The sequence below is a fragment of the Petromyzon marinus genome, unplaced genomic scaffold, assembly GCF_048934315.1.
Source record: "Petromyzon marinus isolate PM22_M1 ecotype Great Lakes invasive population unplaced genomic scaffold, UKy_Petmar_22M1.pri1.0 PM_Scaffold_347, whole genome shotgun sequence".
NCBI lineage: Eukaryota > Metazoa > Chordata > Hyperoartia > Petromyzontiformes > Petromyzontidae > Petromyzon > Petromyzon marinus.
Window position 1 is genome coordinate 77,557 of NW_027423332.1, and position 22,922 is coordinate 100,478.

The 22,922-nt window shown below is 54.6% G+C and overlaps 1 protein-coding gene across 1 annotated transcript in view; it reads left to right on the forward strand.

Moving 5' to 3' along the window:
* Window positions 1–19,770, forward strand: part of LOC142923232 (diamine acetyltransferase 1-like) — a 31,293-nt gene extending 11,523 nt beyond the window's left edge. Inside the window, exons 4-7 of the mRNA XM_076064171.1 lie at window positions 2,235–2,318; window positions 3,532–3,636; window positions 4,726–4,766; window positions 14,958–19,770. Of these exons, the coding sequence (XP_075920286.1) occupies window positions 2,235–2,318; window positions 3,532–3,636; window positions 4,726–4,766; window positions 14,958–15,128 (401 nt within the window). The 3' untranslated portion in view covers window positions 15,129–19,770. The remainder of the gene's footprint in view (window positions 1–2,234; window positions 2,319–3,531; window positions 3,637–4,725; window positions 4,767–14,957) is intronic.
* Window positions 19,771–22,922: the final 3,152 nt, after the last annotated feature.

Genomic DNA, 22,922 nt, shown 5'->3' on the forward strand with positions numbered 1-22,922 from the left:
CAGTGACCAACTCGGAGGCACTGCGGGTTGGAGGCGTCTCGATAGTCCGGCTCGCAGTCGGGACTGCTGGCACGGACTGCCCGACTGCCGACGCCGGGACGGTGATTGCGGCGGCGGCGGCGGCGGCGGCGGTGACCCCAGCGGCAGGGCGAGGGGACGCCACTCCAGGCGACAGCCCCGAGCTCCCGCTCACTCCGGCCGTCTGTCGTCGTCGTTGTTGTCGCCTCAAAACCTGTAGCGAAATTTTAACCCACTTCCCGACTGGACTGGAAACTTGGTTATGCTTGTGTCACACTGATGACAATGCTGTAGGCCAGGGCTCTGGGTTAGTTCTTCGTGCTTTCGGAGTCCCCGACCCTCTGCTCACGATCATGAAGGACCTTCATGATGAAATGTGAGCGGGCCCGGGTAAAACTACGTGGCCGGGAGTCCGAGCCATTCCCCTGTACACCTCGGGGTGCGACAGGGATGTCCTCTGCCTCCCACATTATTTAACGTCTATTTTGACCACGTAGTTCGTGAAGCCTTCAATAGCTGTACCGGGGTGGATCTCCATATGGTACAGATATAAAAAAATATCTATATTTTTTTTAAACAATCTTTTTTTTTACACGTCATGTTTCGGCTTGGGTCTAATTGCCCACGGTCAACTGACGTTGGCTGTGAATCACCACGGGCCCCTTGCGTTGTGACCAAGCGTCGGGGCGCCACTTCCTGGGGTCGTGGAGTTCTGCCATTACTCGTACGGTACACCCCATGAGAGCGTGTTTTTAACAAAGTTTTTTTGTTAAATATAACTTTTACCATGCCACTCTCTGCTCGAGCACGTGACCTACCGTAATAAATAGGGTTTTTTTTTATCCCCCTTTTTTCTGGCAACAGAACTGAAACCTTTTTTTGTTGACAAGGATTCACGTCACTGCATTAACCACAATACCTGCAGTCAAAATGCAAACAAAAAAATAAGACTATGATAATATATGCGGCGTTGTCCTTGAATCTGATTGGTCCACACCAGAGACGGCTTTCTTTTGAGCCTCGACCCCAATTGGTGTTAGACCAGATGACCCCAAAAGGCGTCGCACAGCTCAAAGACAACGCCACTATCAGAGTAATGAGGGCCTCGGGGTGAACATCTACATCATTAGACCTTTGCCACTACCAAACAACAATAATAATAATAATTAGAGGGTTTTCCCCTTTTTTCTGGCAACAAAACTGAAACCTTTTTTTTACAAGGAATCACGTGGTGCATTACCCACAATGCACCTGTGGTCAAAGTACAAAACAACAAAAAAACGCTCTCTGACGACACAGCGAAACCTCAAGATTGCGGGCGACTTGGCCTGCGAGCGTTTTGCAAGGCGAGCCAAAATTTTTTATTTTCGATTAAGTGAACACTAATTTGGCAAGCGAGCCGGGAGGCTTGCTGGCGCGTGCGGCGGTACGTGCCCGCACGCTGTTGTACCGCCGAGCGTCACTTGATCACAGATGCACGGGCGCTCTGGATTACGGAACGCGTAGCCGGAGCGAATCCCCGCTGCGCGATTCCCAAGGCGTGTGATGTGCGTGACCTTCGGCCGGAAGCGACCAAAGAATCTGGCTGCTGCAAGCTGCAAGCTGAAGTTTCACCCCCTCTACCCCCCCCCTTCTCTGCCAGTAAACCAGCGCTGGGCTCGCGTAGCGACGCTTCCCGCGTCACCCTTCGCGCTAGCCGCCGGCGCCGGCCGGCGGTCCAAGCGACAACATTTTCACTCCGGTGTTGGCCGGCGGCACTTGCCCCCGCTTTGCGGGCTGTTTTCGAGGCTACGCGGGGGGGGGGGGGGGGGGGGGGGGGCCTTTGTCTTGGTGCCGGGCGGCGGGTTGGCGCCACGCAGCCGGCGGGCCGAGTTGGGCTCCCGCTCGCGGCCGACGCCGTCGGCGGCGACGATCTGAAGCGGTCCTGGGCCCCATGCCCTTAGGTCGGCTCGGCCTCAGATGAGTAACCTGCTTGCGGTGGTGCAGTGAACGTCGCCACTGGGGGAGAGACGAAGGCCGTCGGGCGTGGAGGTGGTGGTAGTGGTGGTGGCGGTGGTGGCGGTGGTGGTGGTGGTGGTGCTGGCCAGCCACCCCCTCTGCGTGTGTAGCCACAGCTGCTGGTAGCCTTCGTAGGCGCTGCTGCTGCTGCTGCTGCTGAGAGTCTGCTGAAAGTCTGTTGAGGCTACACGGGGGACCTTTGTCTGTGCGTGACGCAGAGCTGCGTGACGATGGCTTTGGAGGCCACGCGTTCTACCAGTGCCTGGTGGCCGAGGCCGTCGCTCCGGACGGCCCCGCCAACGGTGAGGCACGCACGCACGCACACACGTACACACACACGTACACACACGCACGCACACGTACACACACACACACGCACACGTACACACACACGTACATACACACACACACACGCACGCACACGTACATACACACACACACGCACGCACACGTACATACACACACACACACACGCACACGCACATGTACACACACATGCACATACACACGCACACGCACACACGCACACGTACACACACACGTACATACACACACACACACGCACGCACACGTACATACACACACACACACACGCACACGCACATGTACACACACATGCACATACACACACACACGCACACACGCACACGTACACACACACGTACACACACGTGCACACGTACACGCACACGTACACACACGTACACACACGCACACACGCACGTACATACACACACACACGCACACGTACACACACACGCACGCACACGTACACACACATACACACACACGCACGCACACGTACACACACGTACACACACACACGCACACACGCACACACGCACACGTACACACACACGTACATACACACGTACACACACACACGCACACACGCACGCACACGTACATACACACACACGCACACGTACATACACACACACGCACACGTACATACACACACACATACATACACACACGCACGTACATACACACACACACACAAAGACAGCGATGTTTACTACACCCCGCTACACCAGGTACGGTGCTCGCTTGTGGTCGAGGTGATGGTGGTGGTGGTGACGGTGGTGGTGGTGGTGGTGTCGGTGGTGGTGGTGGTGACTGTGGTGGTGACTGTGGTGGTGACTGTGGTGGTGACTGTGGTGGTGACTGTGGTGGTGACTGTAGTGGTGACTGTGGTGGTGGTGGTGAGTGTGGTGGTGGTGGTGACTGTGGTGGTGACTGTGGTGGTGACTGTGGTGGTGACTGTGGTGGTGACTGTGGTGGTGACTGCGGTGGCGGTGACTGCGCTGGTGGTGACTGTGGTGACTGTGGTGGTGGCGGCGATGACGGTGGTGGTGGTGACGGTGGTGGTGGTGACGGTGGTGGTGGTGACGGTGGTGGTGGTGACGGTGGTGGTGGTGACGGTGGTGGTGGTGATGGTGGTGGTGATGATGGTGGTGACTGCGGTGACGATGCCCCCCCCTCCCGGCCCCGTGCTGTCTCCGTGCCCCCCAGGCCCCGTGAGAGTCGTCGGCTTTGCGATGTTTTACTTCACCTACGACCCTTGGAGCGGCAGGAACATCTGCCTGGAGGACTTCTTCGTGATGAAGGAATACCGAGGTCGGACCACGCACGCAGAGCCCCAATATCAACTCATCCTCGTTACTGTAGCGGGCCACGAGGCCCGCATCCCACTGATTGGGCTACGCGGCTCTCTGAATTGTTTAAATCTCGATTTGAAGCTTTTGCAACCGGAGGATTCGATCCGCTGTGGTTCTTTCGGTGAAGTCCACGCAGTAGCGGGTAGGAAAACTTGCGGAAGGAAGTTCTGCTACCGACTACTGCGTCCGTCGCCAGGCGAGAAGGGAATGGCTCCGCTGTTGTGGCTTCACGCAGAGGCAGGCACGAGCGTCCGTCGTCGTGACGAGTCCGTGGTGATCGTGACGAGTCCGTGGTGATGGTGACGAGTCCGTGGTTGTCGTGACAAGTCCGTGGTGATGGTGACGAGTCCGTGGTTGTCGTGACGAGTCCGTGATGATCGTGACGAGTCCGCGGTGATCGTGACGAGTCCGTGGCCGTCGTGACGAGTCCGTGGTGATCGTGACGAGTCCGCGGTGATCTTGACGAGTCCGTGGTTGTCGTGACGAGTCCGCGGTGATCGTGACGAGTCCGTGGTGATCGTGACGAGTCCGTGGTGATCGTGACGAGTCCGCGGTGATCTTGACGAGTCCGTGGTCGTCGTGACGAGTCCATGATCAGGTGACGAGTCCGTCATCAGGTGACGAGTCCGCGGTCGTCGTGAGGAGTCCGTCGTCGTGACGAGTCCGTGATGAGACACTCGACGTGGAAACCGGCTCCTTGCCTATACACATCTGGACTGCTGATGAGACACTCGACGTGGAAACCGGCTCCTTTCCTGTAAACATCTGGGCAGTTTCGCCAGCGTTGGCTCAAGCAGAGCCTGGCTCTGCTGCTGCTGCTGCTGCTGAGACACTGAATGTGGAAATCGGCTCCTTGCCTCCTGAACAAGTTCCTACAGTACTGGTTCAAGGAAAACAGCCGATGAGATGGAGTCTGAGAAGGAAGGGGCGTGGAAAAGAATGAGATGTACATTTTTCTTTTTTAAATATGCTGCTGTGTCTACGGTGTGATGTCGCGTCTGCGTTGTGATGATGATGATGATGTTGTTGTTGTGCCGCCCTCCGCTAGGTCTGGGAATCGGATCTGAGATCCTGAAACGGGTCAGCCAGGTGAGTGAAGGTGTACTCTGTAAACTAAAATCAGTTTAGTAACACAAAAACTTCTTTAAAGAAGTGTTTGTTTAACCAGGCAAGGCCCACTGAGCTGTACAGGGACTCCTCCACTTACAAACGAGTTCAGTTCCAGAGGTCTGTTCCTTAGTCTGTTTGTTCGCAAGTCCAACTTCACTGTTTTCGATTGCGAATACGTTGCACGGCGTGTACACGACACACGGGGAATGGCTTTAAAAGTTGTATCATCTCCTGTAGATGTAGATGCCACTGGTTCTTCACGTTCTGTAGATGTAGATGCCACTGGTTCTTCACGTTCTGTAGATGTAGATGCCACTGGTTCTTCACGTTCTGCAGATGTAGATGCCACTGGTTCTTCACGTTCTGTAGATGTAGATGCCACTGGTTCTTCACGTTCTGTAGATGTAGATGCCACTGGTTCTTCACGTTCTGCAGATGTAGATGCCACTGGTTCTTCACGTTCTGTAGATGTAGATGCCACTGGTTCTTCACGTTCTGCAGATGTAGATGCCACTGGTTCTTCACGTTCTGTAGATGTAGATGCCACTGGTTCTTCACGTTCTGCAGATGTAGATGCCACTGGTTCTTCATGTTCTGTAGATGTAGATGCCACTCGTTCTTCACGTTCTGTAGATGTAGATGCCACTGGTTCTTCACGTTCTGTAGATGTAGATGCCACTGGTTCTTCACGTTCTGCAGATGTAGATGCCACTGGTTCTTCATGTTCTGTAGATGTAGATGCCACTGGTTCTTCACGTTCTGTAGATGTAGATGCCACTGGTTCTTCACGTTCTACAGATATAGATGCCACTGGTTCTTCACGTTCTGTAGATATAGATGCCACTGGTTCTTCACGTTCTGCAGATGTAGATGCCGCCGGTTTTTCACGTTCTGCAGATGTAGATGCCGCCGGTTCTTCCTCTTCTACAGATGTAGATGCCACTGGTTCTTCACGTTCTGTAGATGTAGATGCCACTGGTTCTTCACGTTCCGTAGATGTAGATGCCACTGGTTCTTCATGTTCCGTAGATGTAGATGCCACTGGTTCTTCACGTTCTACAGATGTAGATGCCACTGGTTCTTCATGTTCTGCAGATGTAGATGCCACTGGTTATTCACGTTCTACAGATGTAGATGCCACTGGTTCTTCACGTTCTGTAGATGTAGATGCCACTGGTTCTTCACGTTCCGTAGATGTAGATGTCACTGGTTCTTCACATTTTGTAGATGCCACTAGTTCTTCACGTTCTGCAGATGTAGATGTCACTGGTTCTTCACGTTCTGCAGATGTAGATGCCACCGGTTCTTCCTCTTCTACAGATGTAGATGCCACTGGTTCTTCACGTTCTGCAGATATAGATGCCACTGGTTCTTCACGTTCTGCAGATGTAGATGCCGCCGGTTCTTCACGTTCTGCAGCTGTAGATGCCGCTGGTTCTTCACGTTCTACAGATGTAGATGCCACTGGTTCTTCACGTTCTACAGATGTAGATGCCACTGGTTCTTCATGTTCTGTAGATGTAGATGCCACTAGTTATTTAAGTTCTGTAGATGTAGATGCCACTGGTTCTTCAGGTTCTGTAGATGTAGATGCCACTGGTTCTTCAGGTTCTGTAGATGTAGATGCCACTGGTTCTTCACGTTCTGCAGATGCCACTGGTTCTTCACGTTCTGCAGATGCCACTGGTTCTTCACGTTCTGGGGATGTAGATGCCACTTCTGCAGATGTAGATGCCACCACCGCCATCTATTGCACGGCGGTTGAACTGACGACTCCGGATCCGAACAGGCGACTGGACATACGGACGGGTTTGTTCGGATCTCTGAAAGTTAATCAATCGAATATTCATAAGTGAACGGGTTCCCTGTACAGCTCTTTATTGGGAAACTGCTTAGCTACCACAAACGAATTGGTGGCTCATCATTATAGCCGTCGTCATCATCGCGGGGAAATGTACTGCAGCTAGATGCTCCCAAATGCGTGACCAGGAGGGGAAAAACCGGAGGGACCCCAGAAGTCAAAAAAAATCCACGGGGAGAGAGACGCAAACTCGAAATATTCAGCAGCAGCAGCAGGCATAGTCAGGCTCAGAATCAAATCCACAAACTCCTGTGTACCAGGCGAGGTGTTTGACATCTCCTAGCGACCCACGCCCAGAGACCCACACACACAGAGACCCACACACACAGAGACCCACACACACAGAGACCCACACACACAGAGACCCACACACACAGAGACCCACATACACAGAGACCCACACACACAGAGACCCACACACACAGAGACCCACACACACAGAGACCCACACACACACAGACCCACACACACAGAGGCCCACAGAGACCCACACACACAGAGACACACACACAGAGACCCACACACAAAGACCCACACACAGAGACCCACACACAGAGACCCACACACACAGAGACCCACACACACAGAGACCCACACACACAGAGACCCACACACACAGAGACCCACACACACACAGAGACCCACACACACAGAGACCCACACACACAGAGACCCACACACACAGACACCCACACACACAGAGACCCACACACACAGAGGCCCACACACACAGACCCACAGAGACCCACACACAGAGACCCACACGCACAGAGACACACGCACAGAGACCCACGCACAGAGACCCACAGAGACCCACGCATAGATACCCACGCACACAGAGACCCACGCACACAGAGACCCACACACACAGAGACCCACACACACAGAGACCCACACACACAGAGACACACACACACACACCCACACACACACAGACCCACGCACAGAGACCCACGCACAGAGACCCACGCACAGAGACCCACGCACAGAGACCCACGCACAGAGACCCACGCACAGAGACCCACGCACACAGAGACCCACGCACACAGAGACCCACACACACAGAGACCCACACACACAGAGACCCACACACACAGAGACCCACACACACAGAGACCCAAACACACAGAGACCCACACACACACAGACACACACACACAGAGACCACGCACAGAGACCACGCACAGAGACCACGCACAGAGACCACGCACAGAGACCACGCACAGAGACCACGCACAGAGACCACGCACAGAGACCCACACACACAGAGACACACACACACACAGAGACACACAGAGACACACAGAGACCCACAGAGACCACGCTAACCCACACACACAGACCCACACACACACACAGAGACCCACACACACACAGAGACCCACACACACACAGAGACCCACACACACACAGAGACACACACACACAGAGACACACAGAGACCCACACACACACAGAGACACACACACAGAGACCACGCTAACCCACACACACAGAGACACACACAGAGACACACACACACACAGACCCACACACACAGAGACACACACACACACACACAGAGACTCACAGAGACCACGCTAACACATACACACAGACACATACACACACACAGAGACCCACAGAGACCACGCTAACCCACACACACACAGAGACACACACACACATACCCACTGAGACACACACACACAGACACACAGACCCACACACACACAGAGACCACGCTGACCCACACACAGACCCACACACACACAGAGACCCACAGACACACACACACAGAGACCACGCTAACACACACACAGACACACACACACAGAGACCACGCTAACCCACACAAAGACAAAGATCCCCCATATAGCCTGTAACAGACTGTAGGGGCAAGTGCTGTTAGCGAGCACCTATGAAGGCCAAAACGGTACACGAGGGGGTGGGTGGCCAGCACCACGCCCGACCGCCTTTGTCTCCCTAGTGGCGATGTTTACACACCGCACCAGGTACTCATTTGAGGCTGAGTCGACCTAGGGGAGGCCCGGGACCGGTTCACATAATCGTCACTGGTGTTGGCCGTGAGCGGGAATCGAACCCAGGTCGCCAGGTTCATAGCGCAGCGCGCTAACCGCTACACTATCGCTCCCCACCCAAGACAAAGATCCCCCATATAGCCTTAACAGACTGTAGGGGCAAGTGCTGTTAGCGAGCACCTATGAAGGCCGGAACGGTACACGAGGGGGTGGGTGGCCAGCACCACGCCCGACCGCCTTTGTCTCCCTAGTGACAATGTTTACACACCGCACCAGGTACTCATTTGAGGCTGAGTCGACCTAGGGGAGGCCTGGGACCGGTTCAGATAATCGTCACTGGTGTTGGCCGTGAGCGGGAATCGAACCCGGGTCGCCAGGTTCATAGCGCAGCGCGCTAACCGCTACACTATCGCTCCCCACCAACCCACACACACACAGACACACACACACAGAGACACACACACACACAGAGACCACGCTAACACACACACACAGACACACAGACCCACACACAGAGACAGAGAGACCACGCTAACACACAGACACACACACACACAGAGACCCACACACACACACAGACACACACAGACACTGAGAGACCACGCTAGCACACACACACAGAGACCCACACACACACAGACACACAGAGACCACGCTAACACACACACACACAGACACACACACAGAGACCCACACAGACACACACACAGAGACCCACACACACACACAGACACACACACAGACACTGAGAGACCACGCTAACACACACACACAGAGACCACGCTAACACACACACACAGACACTGAGAGACCACGCTAACCCACGCACAGAGACCCACACACAGAGATACACACAGAGATACAGAGACCCACACACACAGAGACACACAGAGAGCCACACACACAGAGACCCACACACACAGAGTCCCACACACACAGAGTCCCACACACACAGAGTCCCACACACACAGAGTCCCACACACACAGAGTCCCACACACACAGAGTCCCACACACACAGAGTCCCACACACACAGAGTCCCACACACACAGAGTCCCACACACACAGAGTCCCACACACACAGAGTCCCACACACACAGAGTCCCACACACACAGAGTCCCACACACACAGAGTCCCACACACACAGAGTCCCACACACACAGAGTCCCACACACACAGAGTCCCACACACACAGAGTCCCACACACACAGAGTCCCACACACACAGAGTCCCACACACACAGAGTCCCACACACACAGAGTCCCACACACACAGAGTCCCACACACACAGAGTCCCACACACACAGAGTCCCACACACACAGAGTCCCACACACACAGAGTCCCACACACACAGAGTCCCACACACACAGAGTCCCACACACACAGAGTCCCACACACACAGAGTCCCACACACACAGAGTCCCACACACACAGAGTCCCACACACACAGAGTCCCACACACACAGAGTCCCACACACACAGAGTCCCACACACACAGAGTCCCACACACACAGAGTCCCACACACACAGAGTCCCACACACACAGAGTCCCACACACACAGAGTCCCACACACACAGAGTCCCACACACACAGAGTCCCACACACACAGAGTCCCACACACACAGAGTCCCACACACACAGAGTCCCACACACACAGAGTCCCACACACACAGAGTCCCACACACACAGAGTCCCACACACACAGAGTCCCACACACACAGAGTCCCACACACACAGAGTCCCACACACACAGAGACCCACACACACAGAGACCCACACACACAGAGACCCACACACACAGAGACCCATGCCCTCACACACAGAGACACACAGAGACCCACACACACACAGAGACCATGCTAACACACAGAGACCATGCTAACACACAGAGACCATGCTAACACACACACAGAGACCCACAGAGACCATGCTAACACACACACAGAGACCCACAGAGACCATGCTAACACACACACAGAGACCCACAGAGACCATGCTAACACACACACAGAGACCCACAGAGACCATGCTAACACACACACAGAGACCCACAGAGACCATGCTAACACACACACAGAGACCCACAGAGACCATGCTAACACACACACAGAGACCCACAGAGACCATGCTAACACACACACAGAGACCCACAGAGACCATGCTAACACACACACAGAGACCCACAGAGACCATGCTAACACACACACAGAGACCCACAGAGACCACGCTAACACACACACAGAGACCCACAGAGACCACGCTAACACACACACAGAGACCCACAGAGACCACGCTAACACACACACAGAGACCCACAGAGACCACGCTAACACACACACAGAGACCCACAGAGACCACGCTAACACACACACAGACCCACAGAGACCCACAGAGACCACGCTAACCCACACACACACAGACACACACACACACAGAGACCCACACACACAGAGACCCACACACACAGAGACCCACACACACAGAGACCCACACACACAGAGACCCACACACACAGAGACCCACACACACAGAGACCCACACACACAGAGACCCACACACACAGAGACCCACACACACAGAGACCCACACACACAGAGACCCACACACACAGAGACCCACACACACAGAGACCCACACACACAGAGACCACGCTAACCCACGCACAGAGACCCACACACACAGAGACCACGCTAACCCACGCACAGAGACCCACACACAGAGACACACGCCCTCACACACAGACACACAGAGACCCACACACACAGAGACCACGCTAACCCACACACACACACAGACCCACACACACACAGAGACCCACACACACACAGAGACCCACACACAGAGACCCACACACAGAGACCCACACACAGAGACCCACACACAGAGACCCACACACAGAGACCCACACACACAGAGACCCACACACACAGAGACCCACACACAGAGACACACACACACAGATACAGAGACACACACACACAGAGACACACACACACAGAGACCCACAGAGACCCACACACACAGAGACCCACAGAGACACACAGAGACCTACAGAGACCACGCTAACCCACACACACACACAGAGACCACGCTAACACACACACACACACAGAGACCACGCTAACACACACACACACAGACACACACACACAGAGACCACGCTAACCCACACACACAGAGACCACGCTAACCCACACACACAGACACACACATACAGAGACCACGCTAACACACACAGAGACCCACAGAGACCCACAGAGACCACGCTAACCCACACACACACAGACACACACACACACAGAGACCCACACACACAGAGACCCACACACACAGAGACCCACACACACAGAGACCCACACACACAGAGACCCACACACACAGAGACCCACACACACAGAGACCCACACACACAGAGACCACGCTAACCCACGCACAGAGACCCACACACAGAGACCCACACACAGAGACACACGCCCTCACACACAGAGACACACGCCCTCACACACAGAGACACACAGAGACCCACACACACAGAGACCACGCTAACCCACACACACACAGAGACCCACACACACACAGAGACCCACACACACACAGAGACCCACACCCACAGAGACCCTCACACAGAGACCCACACACACAGAGACCCACACACAGAGACACACACACACAGATACAGAGACACACACACACAGAGACACACACACACAGAGACCCACAGAGACACAGAGACCCAGACACACAGAGACACACAGAGACCTACAGAGACCACGCTAACCCACACACACACACACACAGACCACGCTAACACACACACAGACACACACACACAGAGACCACGCTAACCCACACACACACACACACAGACCACGCTAACCCACACACACACAGAGACACACACACACAGAGACCACGCTAACCCACACACACACACAGAGACCCACACACACACAGAGACCCACACACACACAGAGACCCACACCCACAGAGACCCACACCCACAGAGACCCACACACAGAGACCCACACACACAGAGACCCACACACAGAGACACACACACACAGATACAGAGACACACACACAGAGACACACACACACACAGACCCACAGAGACACAGAGACCCAGACACACAGAGACACAGAGACCCAGACACACAGAGACACAGAGACCCAGACACACAGAGACACACAGAGACCTACAGAGACCACGCTAACCCACACACACACACAGACCACGCTAACACACACACACAGACACACACACACAGAGACCACGCTTACCCACACACACAGAGACCACGCTAACCCACACACACAGACACACACACACAGAGACCATGCTAACACACACACAGAGACCCACAGAGACCACGCTAACACACACACAGACCCACAGAGACCCACAGAGACCACGCTAACCCACACACACACAGACACACACACACACAGACACACACACACAGAGACCCACACACACAGAGACCCACACACACAGAGACCCACACACACAGAGACCCACACACACAGAGACCCACACACACAGAGACCCACACACACAGAGACCCACACACACAGAGACCCACACACACAGAGACCACGCTAACCCACGCACAGAGACCCACACACAGAGACACACGCCCTCACACACAGACACACAGAGACCCACACACACAGAGACCACGCTAACCCACACAGACACACACAGACCCACACACACACAGAGACCCACACACAGAGACCCACACACACAGAGACCCACACACAGAGACACACACACACAGATACAGAGACACACACACACAGAGACACACACACAGAGACCCACAGAGACCCACACACAGAGACCCACAGAGACACACAGAGACCTACAGAGACCACGCTAACCCACACACACACACAGAGACCACGCTAACACACACACAGACACACACACACACACAGAGACCACGCTAACCCACACACACAGAGACCACGCTAACCCACACACACAGACACACACACACAGAGACCACGCTAACACACACAGAGACCCACAGAGACCCACAGAGACCACGCTAACCCACACACACACAGACACACACACACACAGAGACCCACACACACAGAGACCCACACACACAGAGACCCACACACACAGAGACCCACACACACAGAGACCCACACACACAGAGACCCACACACACAGAGACCCACACACACAGAGACCCACACACACAGAGACCACGCTAACCCACGCACAGAGACCCACACACAGAGACCCACACACAGAGACCCACACACAGAGACCCACACACAGAGACCCACACACAGAGACCCACACACAGAGACACACGCCCTTACACACAGAGACACACGCCCTCACACACAGAGACACACAGAGACCCACACACACAGAGACCACGCTAACCCACACACACACAGAGACCCACACACACACAGAGACCCACACACACACAGAGACCCACACCCACAGAGACCCTCACACAGAGACCCACACACACAGAGACCCACACACAGAGACACACACACACACAGATACAGAGACACACGCACACACAGAGACACACACACACAGAGACCCACAGAGACACAGAGACCCAGACACACAGAGACACACAGAGACCTACAGAGACCACGCTAACCCACACACACACACACACAGAGACCACGCTAACACACACACACACAGACCCACACACACACAGAGACCACGCTAACCCACACACACACACACAGACCCACACACACACAGAGACCACGCTAACCCACACACACACACACAGACACACACACACAGAGACCACGCTAACCCACACACACAGAGACACACAGACACACACACAGACACACAGACACACACACAGAGACCCACAGAGACCCACAGACACCCACACACAGAGACCACGCTAACCCACAGACCCACACACACAGACACACACACACAGAGACCACGCTAACCCACACACACACAGACACACACATACACAGAGACCACGCTAACCCACACACACACACACAGAGACCACGCTAACCCACACACACACACACAGACACACACACACACAGAGACCACGCTAACCCACACACACACACACAGACACACACATACACAGAGACCACGCTAACCCACACACACACACACACACAGACACACACACACAGAGACCACGCTAACCCACACACACCACGCTAACCCACACACACCACGCTAACCCACACACAGTCCCCGCTCCGCGACTCGTCGCCCTCGTCCTCACCACCGCCGCCCTTCCCGCCCGCCCGTCAGGTCGCGGTGGAGAGTCGCTGTGCGTCGATGACTTTCCTGGTGGCCGACTGGAACGCTCCGTCCATCGAGTTCTACCGCCGCCGCGGTGCCAGGGACCACACGCAGAGCGAGGGCTGGCACGTCTTCAAGATGCCGCTCAGCAGCCTGCTCAAGCTCGCCGCCGAGGAGTAGCGGCGGGGGGCGGGGGGTCCCCCACAATGGGGGAGGGGAGCCCCCCACAATGGGGGAGGGGAGCCGTTTTGGGGGGTGGCTGTGAGTGTGGGTTTTGGGTTGTGACTGTGACTGAGTATTGGGTGTGACTGTGGGTATTGTGGGTGACTGTGACTGGGTTTTGGGTGTGACCGACTGTGGGTTTTGGGGGTGACTGGCTGTGGGTTTTGGGTGTGACTGTGACTGGGTTTTGGGTGTGACTATGGGTTTTGGGTGTGACTGGGTTTTGTGTGTGACTGACTGTGGGTTTTGGGTGTGACTGTGGGTATTTGGGTGTAACTGTGACTGGGTTTTGGGGGTGACTGTGGGTTTTGGGGGTGACTGTGACTGGGTTTTGTGTGTGACTGTGGGTTTTGTGTGTGACTGTGGGTTTTGTGTGTGACTGTGGGTTTTGGGGGTGACTGACTGTGGGTTTTGGGTGTGACTGTGACTGGGTTTTGGGGGTGACTGACTGTGGGTTTTGTGTGTGACTGACTGTGGGTTTTGTGTGTGACTGTGGGTTTTGTGTGTGACTGTGGGTTTTGTGTGTGACTGACTGTGGGTTTTGGGTGTGACTGTGACTGGGTTTTGGGGGTGACTGACTGTGGATTTTGGGGGTGACTGTGACTGGGTTTTGGGTGTGACTATGGGTTTTGAGTGTGACTGACTGTGAGTTTTGGGGGTGACTGACTGTGGGTTTTGGGTGTGACTGTGACTGGGTTTTGGGTGTGACTATGGGTTTTGGGTGTGACTGGGTTTTGTGTGTGACTGACTGTGGGTTTTGGGTGTGACTGTGGGTATTTGGGTGTGACTGTGACTGGGTTTTGGGGGTGACTGTGGGTTTTGGGGGTGACTGTGACTGGGTTTTGTGTGTGACTGTGGGTTTTGTGTGTGACTGTGGGTTTTGTGTGTGACTGTGGGTTTTGGGGGTGACTGACTGTGGGTTTTGGGTGTGACTGTGACTGGGTTTTGGGGGTGACTGACTGTGGGTTTTGTGTGTGACTGACTGTGGGTTTTGTGTGTGACTGTGGGTTTTGTGTGTGACTGTGGGTTTTGTGTGTGACTGACTGTGGGTTTTGGGTGTGACTGTGACTGGGTTTTGGGGGTGACTGACTGTGGATTTTGGGGGTGACTGTGACTGGGTTTTGTGTGTGACTGTGGGTTTTGTGTGTGACTGTGGGTTTTGGGGGTGACTGACTGTGGGTTTTGGGTGTGACTGAGTATTGGGTGTGACTGTGACTGGGTTTTGGGTGTGACTGTGACTGGGTTTTGGGTGTGACTGACTGAGTATTGGGGGTGACTGACTGGGTTTTGGGTGTGACTGTGACTATGGGTTTTGAGTGTGACTGACTGTGGGTTTTGGGGGTGACTGACTGTGGGTTTTGGGTGTGACTGTGACTGGGTTTTGGGTGTGACTATGGGTTTTGAGTGTGACTGACTGTGAGTTTTGGGGGTGACTGACTGTGGGTTTTGGGTGTGACTGTGACTGGGTTTTGGGTGTGACTATGGGTTTTGGGTGTGACTGACTGTGGGTTTTGGGTGTGACTGTGGGTATTTGGGTGTGACTGTGACTGGGTTTTGGGGGTGACTGTGGGTTTTGGGTGTGACTGTGGGTTTTGGGTGTGACTGTGACTGGGTTTTGGGTGTGACTGTGGGTTTTGTGTGTGACTGACTGTGGGTTTTGTGTGTGACTGACTGAGTGGGTTTTGGGTGTGACTGTGACTGGGTTTTGTGTGTGACTGACTGTGGGTTTTTGCTGTGACTGACTGTGGGTATTGGGTTGTGACTGTAGTAGCAGCGAGGATGATCTCCCCTCCCCCCCTCCCCCCACACTTGTATGGGGGCTGTTGTTATGATTGTGTTTGCAAGTGGGCTGTAGTTGTAGTGCCTTGTTCATTTGACGGGAAGCCGTGCACGGTGGGCTGGGGTCTGCAGGCCTACCACTGCAGACCATCACGGTGGAGGGCCCACACCAAAACCTACTCGACGATGACGATGATGATGACGACGATGATGACGACGATGATGATGACGACGATGATGATGATGACGATGACGACGACAATGATGATGACAATGACGACGATGATGATGACAATGACGACGATGACGACGATGACAATGATGACGATGACAATGATGACGATGACGATGATGATGATGACGATGATGACGATGATGATGATGACGATGATGACGATGATGACAATGATGACAATGATGACGATGACGATGATGACAATGATGACAATGATGACGATGACGACGATGACGACGATGACGATGATGACGATGACGACGATGACGACGATGACGACGATGACGATGACGATGATGATGACGATGAGGTGTAGGCCCCCAACAGAGAGCTTGATCTGTGTGTAGCTGCAGCTTCGCTTTGATGATGACGAAGATGATGATGACAATGATGATGACGATGATGATGACGATGATGACGATGACGATGATGACGACGATGATGACGATGAGGTGTAGGTGGTGGGGGTGGTGGTGGTGGTGGTGGTGGTGGGGTGGGGGGTGGTGGTGGTGGTGGGGTGGGGGGTGGTGGTGGTGGTGGTTAACGAGTGGAGGCACAATCTTGATGTGACGCTTCAGTGCCTGCACGACTACCACTCGCTTTGGCTCTTTCGGTGAATTCACGGAGGGAGAAACAACGTAAGATAAGACGTTGTGATTTCTGAAAAAATAAAACAATTTTTAGTTTCATTATGAGACCTCCTTTGCCAGTAACAAGATATAGTAATAGGTTTTTACCCTTTTAACTGGCACAAAAACTGACACCTTTATTCAAGGCATCATGTTTGCAATGACCACAACACAAGCAGTCAAAATGCAAACAAAAATAGACAACTCTGATAATAATAATATTGGCACTGTCCTTGAATTTGATTGGTCCACACCCGAGACGGCTTTTCTTAGAGCCCTTTAGTCTCCATTGGTGTTGGACCAGAAGACGCCAAAAGGCGTACAACTCAAAAACAGCGCACTATCAGAGTTATTGAGGGCTCGGGGTGAGCATTTAGATTATGAGACCTCCTTTGCCAGTAACAAGTTATAGTAATAGGTTTTACCCTTTTAACTGGCACAAAAACTGGCAACTTTATTCAAGGCATCATGTTTGCAATAACCACAACACAAGCAGTCAAAATGCAAACAAAAAATAGACAACTCTGATAATAATAATATTGGCACTGTCCTTGAATTTGTGCGGTGCGACGAAGAAACTCGCGTGGGGCGGTGCACGTGACCCCCCCCACGTGACCCCCCCACGTGACCCTCCACGTGACACCCACTGTGACCCTCCACGTGACACCCACTGTGACCCCCCACGTGACCCCCCCACGTGACCCCCCCACGTGACCCTCCACGTGACACCCACTGTGACCCTCCACGTGACACCCACTGTGACCCCCCACGTGACCCCCCCCACGTGACCCCCCCACGTGACCCTCCACGTGACACCCACTGTGACCCTCCACGACACCCCCCGTAACCCTCCACGTGACCCTCCACGTGACACCCACTGTGACCCCCCACGTGACACCCACTGTGACCCTCCACGTGACCCTCACTGTGACCCTCCACGTGACACCCCCCGTGACCCTCCACGTGACCCTCCACGTGACACCCACTGTGACCCTCCACGTGACACCCACTGTGACCCTCCACGTGACACCCACTGTGACCCTCCACGTGACACCCCCCCTCCCGTGACCCTCCACGTGACACCCCGACCCCCCGTGACCCTCCACGTGACACCCACTGTGACCCTCCACGTGACCCCCCACGTGACACCCCCCGTGACCCTCCACGTGACACCCACTGTGACCCTCCACGTGACACCCCCCCCTCCCGTGACCCTCCACGTGACACCCCGACCCCCCGTGACCCCCCACGTGACACCCCCCGTGACCCTCCACGTGACACCCACTGTGACCCTCCACGTGACACCCCGACCCCCCGTGACTCTCCACGTGACCCCCACTGTGACCTTCCACGTGACACCCCCCGTGACCCCCACGTGACACCCCCCGTGACCCTCCACGTGACACCCCCCGTGACTCTCCACGTGACACCCACTGTGACCCTCCACGTGACACCCCCCGTGACTCTCCACGTGACCCCCACTGTGACCCTCCACGTGACACCCCCCGTGACCCCCCACGTGACACTCCCCGTGACCCTCCACGTGACACCCACTGTGACCCTCCACGTGACACCCCGACCCCCCGTGACTCTCCACGTGACCCCCACTGTGACCTTCCACGTGACACCCCCCGTGACCCCCACGTGACACCCCCCGTGACCCTCCACGTGACACCCCCCGTGACCCTCCACGTGACACCCCCCGTGACTCTCCACGTGACACCCCCCGTGACTCTCCACGTGACACCCACTGTGACCCTCCACGTGACACCCCCCGTGACTCTCCACGTGACCCCCACTGTGACCCTCCACGTGACACCCCCCGTGACACCCCCCGTGACCCTCCACGTGACACCCCCCCTCCCGTGACGCCACTGACGAGAGTTTTTTTTTTCTGCTTGAGGCCTTAAATTTGTTGATCAAATGAACGACGTGAATAATACATCTCTCAACAGATCGCCATCATCTCGGTGTCTGTGTGGTGTGTGTGGTGTGTGGTGTGGTGTGTGTGTATGGTGTGTGGTGTGGTGTGTGTGGTGTGTGTGTGGTGTATGGTGTGTGTGTGGTGTGTGTGTGGTGTGTGTGTGTGGTGTGTGTATGGTGTGTGTGGTGTGGTGTGTGTGGTGTGGTGTGTGTGGTGTGTATGGTGTGTGTGTGGTGTGTGTGTGGTGTGTGTGTGTGTGGTGTGTGTGTGTGGTGTGGTGTGTGTGTGGTCTGTGTGGTGTGTGTGGTGTGGTGTGTGTGGTGTGTGTAGTGTGTGCGTGGTGTATGTGGTGTGTGTATGGTGCGTGGTGTGTGTGGTGTGTATGGTGTGTGTGGTGTGTGTGGTGTGTGTACGTGTGTGGTGTGTGTACGTGTGTGGTGTGTGTACGTGTGTGGTGTGTGTAGGTGTGTGGTGTGTGTGAGGTGTGTGGTGTGTGTAGAGGTGTGTGTGGTGTGTGGTGTGTGTTGTATGTGGTGTGTGTGTGTGGTGTGTGTGTGGTGTGTGTATGGTGTGGGCATGGTGTGTGTCTGGGGTGTGTGTGGTGTGTGTTTGGTGTGTGTGTGGTGTGTGTATGTGGTGGATGGTTTATATGGTGTGTGTGGTGTGTGTATGGTGTATATGATTTGTGTGTGTGTGGTGTGTGTGTGGTGTGTGTATGGTGTGTGTGTGGTGTGTCTGTGTATGGTGTGTATGATGTGTGTGTGGTGTGTGTATGGTGTGTGGTGTGTCTGTGTATGGTGTGTGTGTGGTGTGTGCATGATGTGTGTGTGGTGTGTGTGGTGTGTTTATGGTGTGTGTGTGGTGTGTGTGTGTGTGGTGCGTGTGTAGTGTGTATGGTGCGTGTGTGGTGTGTGTGGTGTGTGGTGTGTGTGTGTGGTGTGTGTGTATGCATGGTGTGTGCGTGGTGTGTGGTGTGTGTGCATGTGCGTGGTGTGTGTGTGGTGTGTGTGTGGTGTGTGTATGTGGTGTGTTTGTGGTGTACGTGTGGGGTGTGTGTGGTGTGTGGATGATGTGTGGATGGTGTGTGTGTGGTGTGTGTTTGGTGTGTGTATGGTGTGTGTATAATGTGTGTATGGTGTGTGTATGGTGTGTGTGTGGTGTGGTGTGTGTGTGGTGTGTGTGCGTGGGGTGTGGTGTGTGTGGTGTGTGTGCGGTGTGTGCATGGTGTGTGCGTGGTGTGTGTGTGTGGTGTGTGTGTGGTGTGTGTGTGTGGTGTGTGTGTGGTGTGTGTGGTGTGTGTGTGGTGTGTGCATGGTGTGGTGTGTGCATGATGTGTGTGTGTGTTTGTGGTGTGTGTGTGTGGTGTGTGTGTATGGTGTGTGTGGTGCGTGTGTGGGGTGTGTATGGTGTGTGTGTGGTGTGTGTGGTGTGTGTGTGTGCATGGTGTGTGTGTGGTGTGTGTGTGTGGTGTGTGTGCAGTGGACTGTAAACTCACAACCCAAAGACTCATCCCACAGACTCATAGGCTCATCACACACAGATCCACAGACTCATCACACAGAGACCCACAGACTCACCTCACAGAGACCCATAGACTCATCACACAGAGACCCACAGACTCACCACACAGAGACCCACAGACTCACTCACACAGAGACCCATAGACTCACCACACAGAGACCCACAGACTCACCACACAGATACCTTTTTAACTATTATTTTTATTTGTACCAGTATCAAAATGAAAGACAAAGATCCCACGTAAAGCCTTAACAGACTGTTGGGGCAAGCGCTGTTAGCGAGCACCTATGAAGGCCGGCACGGCACACGAGGGGGTGGGTGGCCAGCACCACGCCCGGCCGCCTTTGTCTTCTCACACACGCTCATAGACAACAACAACAGCTGCCAATCGCCACTAAGTTGTGGTGACGTGACCACGGCACTTGTGCCAGGCTAGGTGCACGGTGAGGCCACGTGAAGTGTCGAACGCCCGCTGGGCGGAGGTCACGGGGCAGACCCAGGTGCCACGGGTCGACTGACTGAGATGACTGGCTGATGCACCACCTGTGCCCCCTACTGTGCCAACCTGCTGTGCTTTAGCCACCCGGCGCTCCGCTCGTTGTTCTGAGCGTCGCTCCTCCGTTGTTGTTGGAGGGCGACTGCCTCCAACTGCCCAGTAGCAGCGTCCTTCACGAGCCTCCTCCACAGAGGCCGATCTTGACACCGCTGGTACCGGTCATCGGCAAGTCCACTCAGCTCCACGTCCTCCTGTACCACATCACTCCATCTCTTCTCTAGCCCGTGCCGCGCCCGTTTAGCCCCCTCGATCCGGCCGACAAAAGCTGTTTCGGCATGCAGTGGCTGGGCATGCGGGCTACATGACCCAGCCAAAGCAGCCTTGCCTGCCGGAGGAGCTCACCGATGGGACCTTGCCCAGATCTTTCATGGATTTGTGAGCTCCTCACACAATCCAGTCTGGTTAAACCCAGGATGGATCGTAGGCAGGCCAGCCTAAATGTTTCTAACCGGCGATGATGTTCCATTAGGGGGGTCCACGTTTCGCAAGCGTAGAGAAGGGAGGGAATGACCGTGGCCGAGAAGACCTGAAGCTTAGTGCGGAGCGACAGACCAGGTAGCTTCCACACAGCGTTACGCAACCGATGAAAAGATATTGCCGCTCGATTGATTTGGAGTGAGACCTCTGCTGTTAAACCGGAGCCGGTCATAAGCACACTTCCCAGGTATGGGAAACTCTCCACTCTCTCCACAACTGCCCCATCACCGATTGGGAGTTGTGGGGGTGGAGTGTCTGATGGTACAAAATACCCAGGCAGGTGCTTAGTTTTGGTGGGGCTGATGGTAAGGCCCCATCTCTTAGTGGCACGCTCCAAGTTCAGCAGCAGCGCCTCCAACTCCTCCTCTGAATGAGCAGCAATTTCCAGATCATCAGCATACATAACATGGTTGACCAATAGGGAGCCATCCCTTGACTGCACCCAGGCATCGGATCAGCCTCCCATTGTATCTGTACCAGATGGAATTCCCCTGGTACAGCTATTGAAGGCTTCATGAACTACGTGGTCAAAATAGATGTTAAATAATGTGGAAGCCAGAAGACATCCCTGTCGCACCCCAAGGTGAACAGGGAATGGCTCCGACTCCCGGCCACTTAGATTTACCCAGGC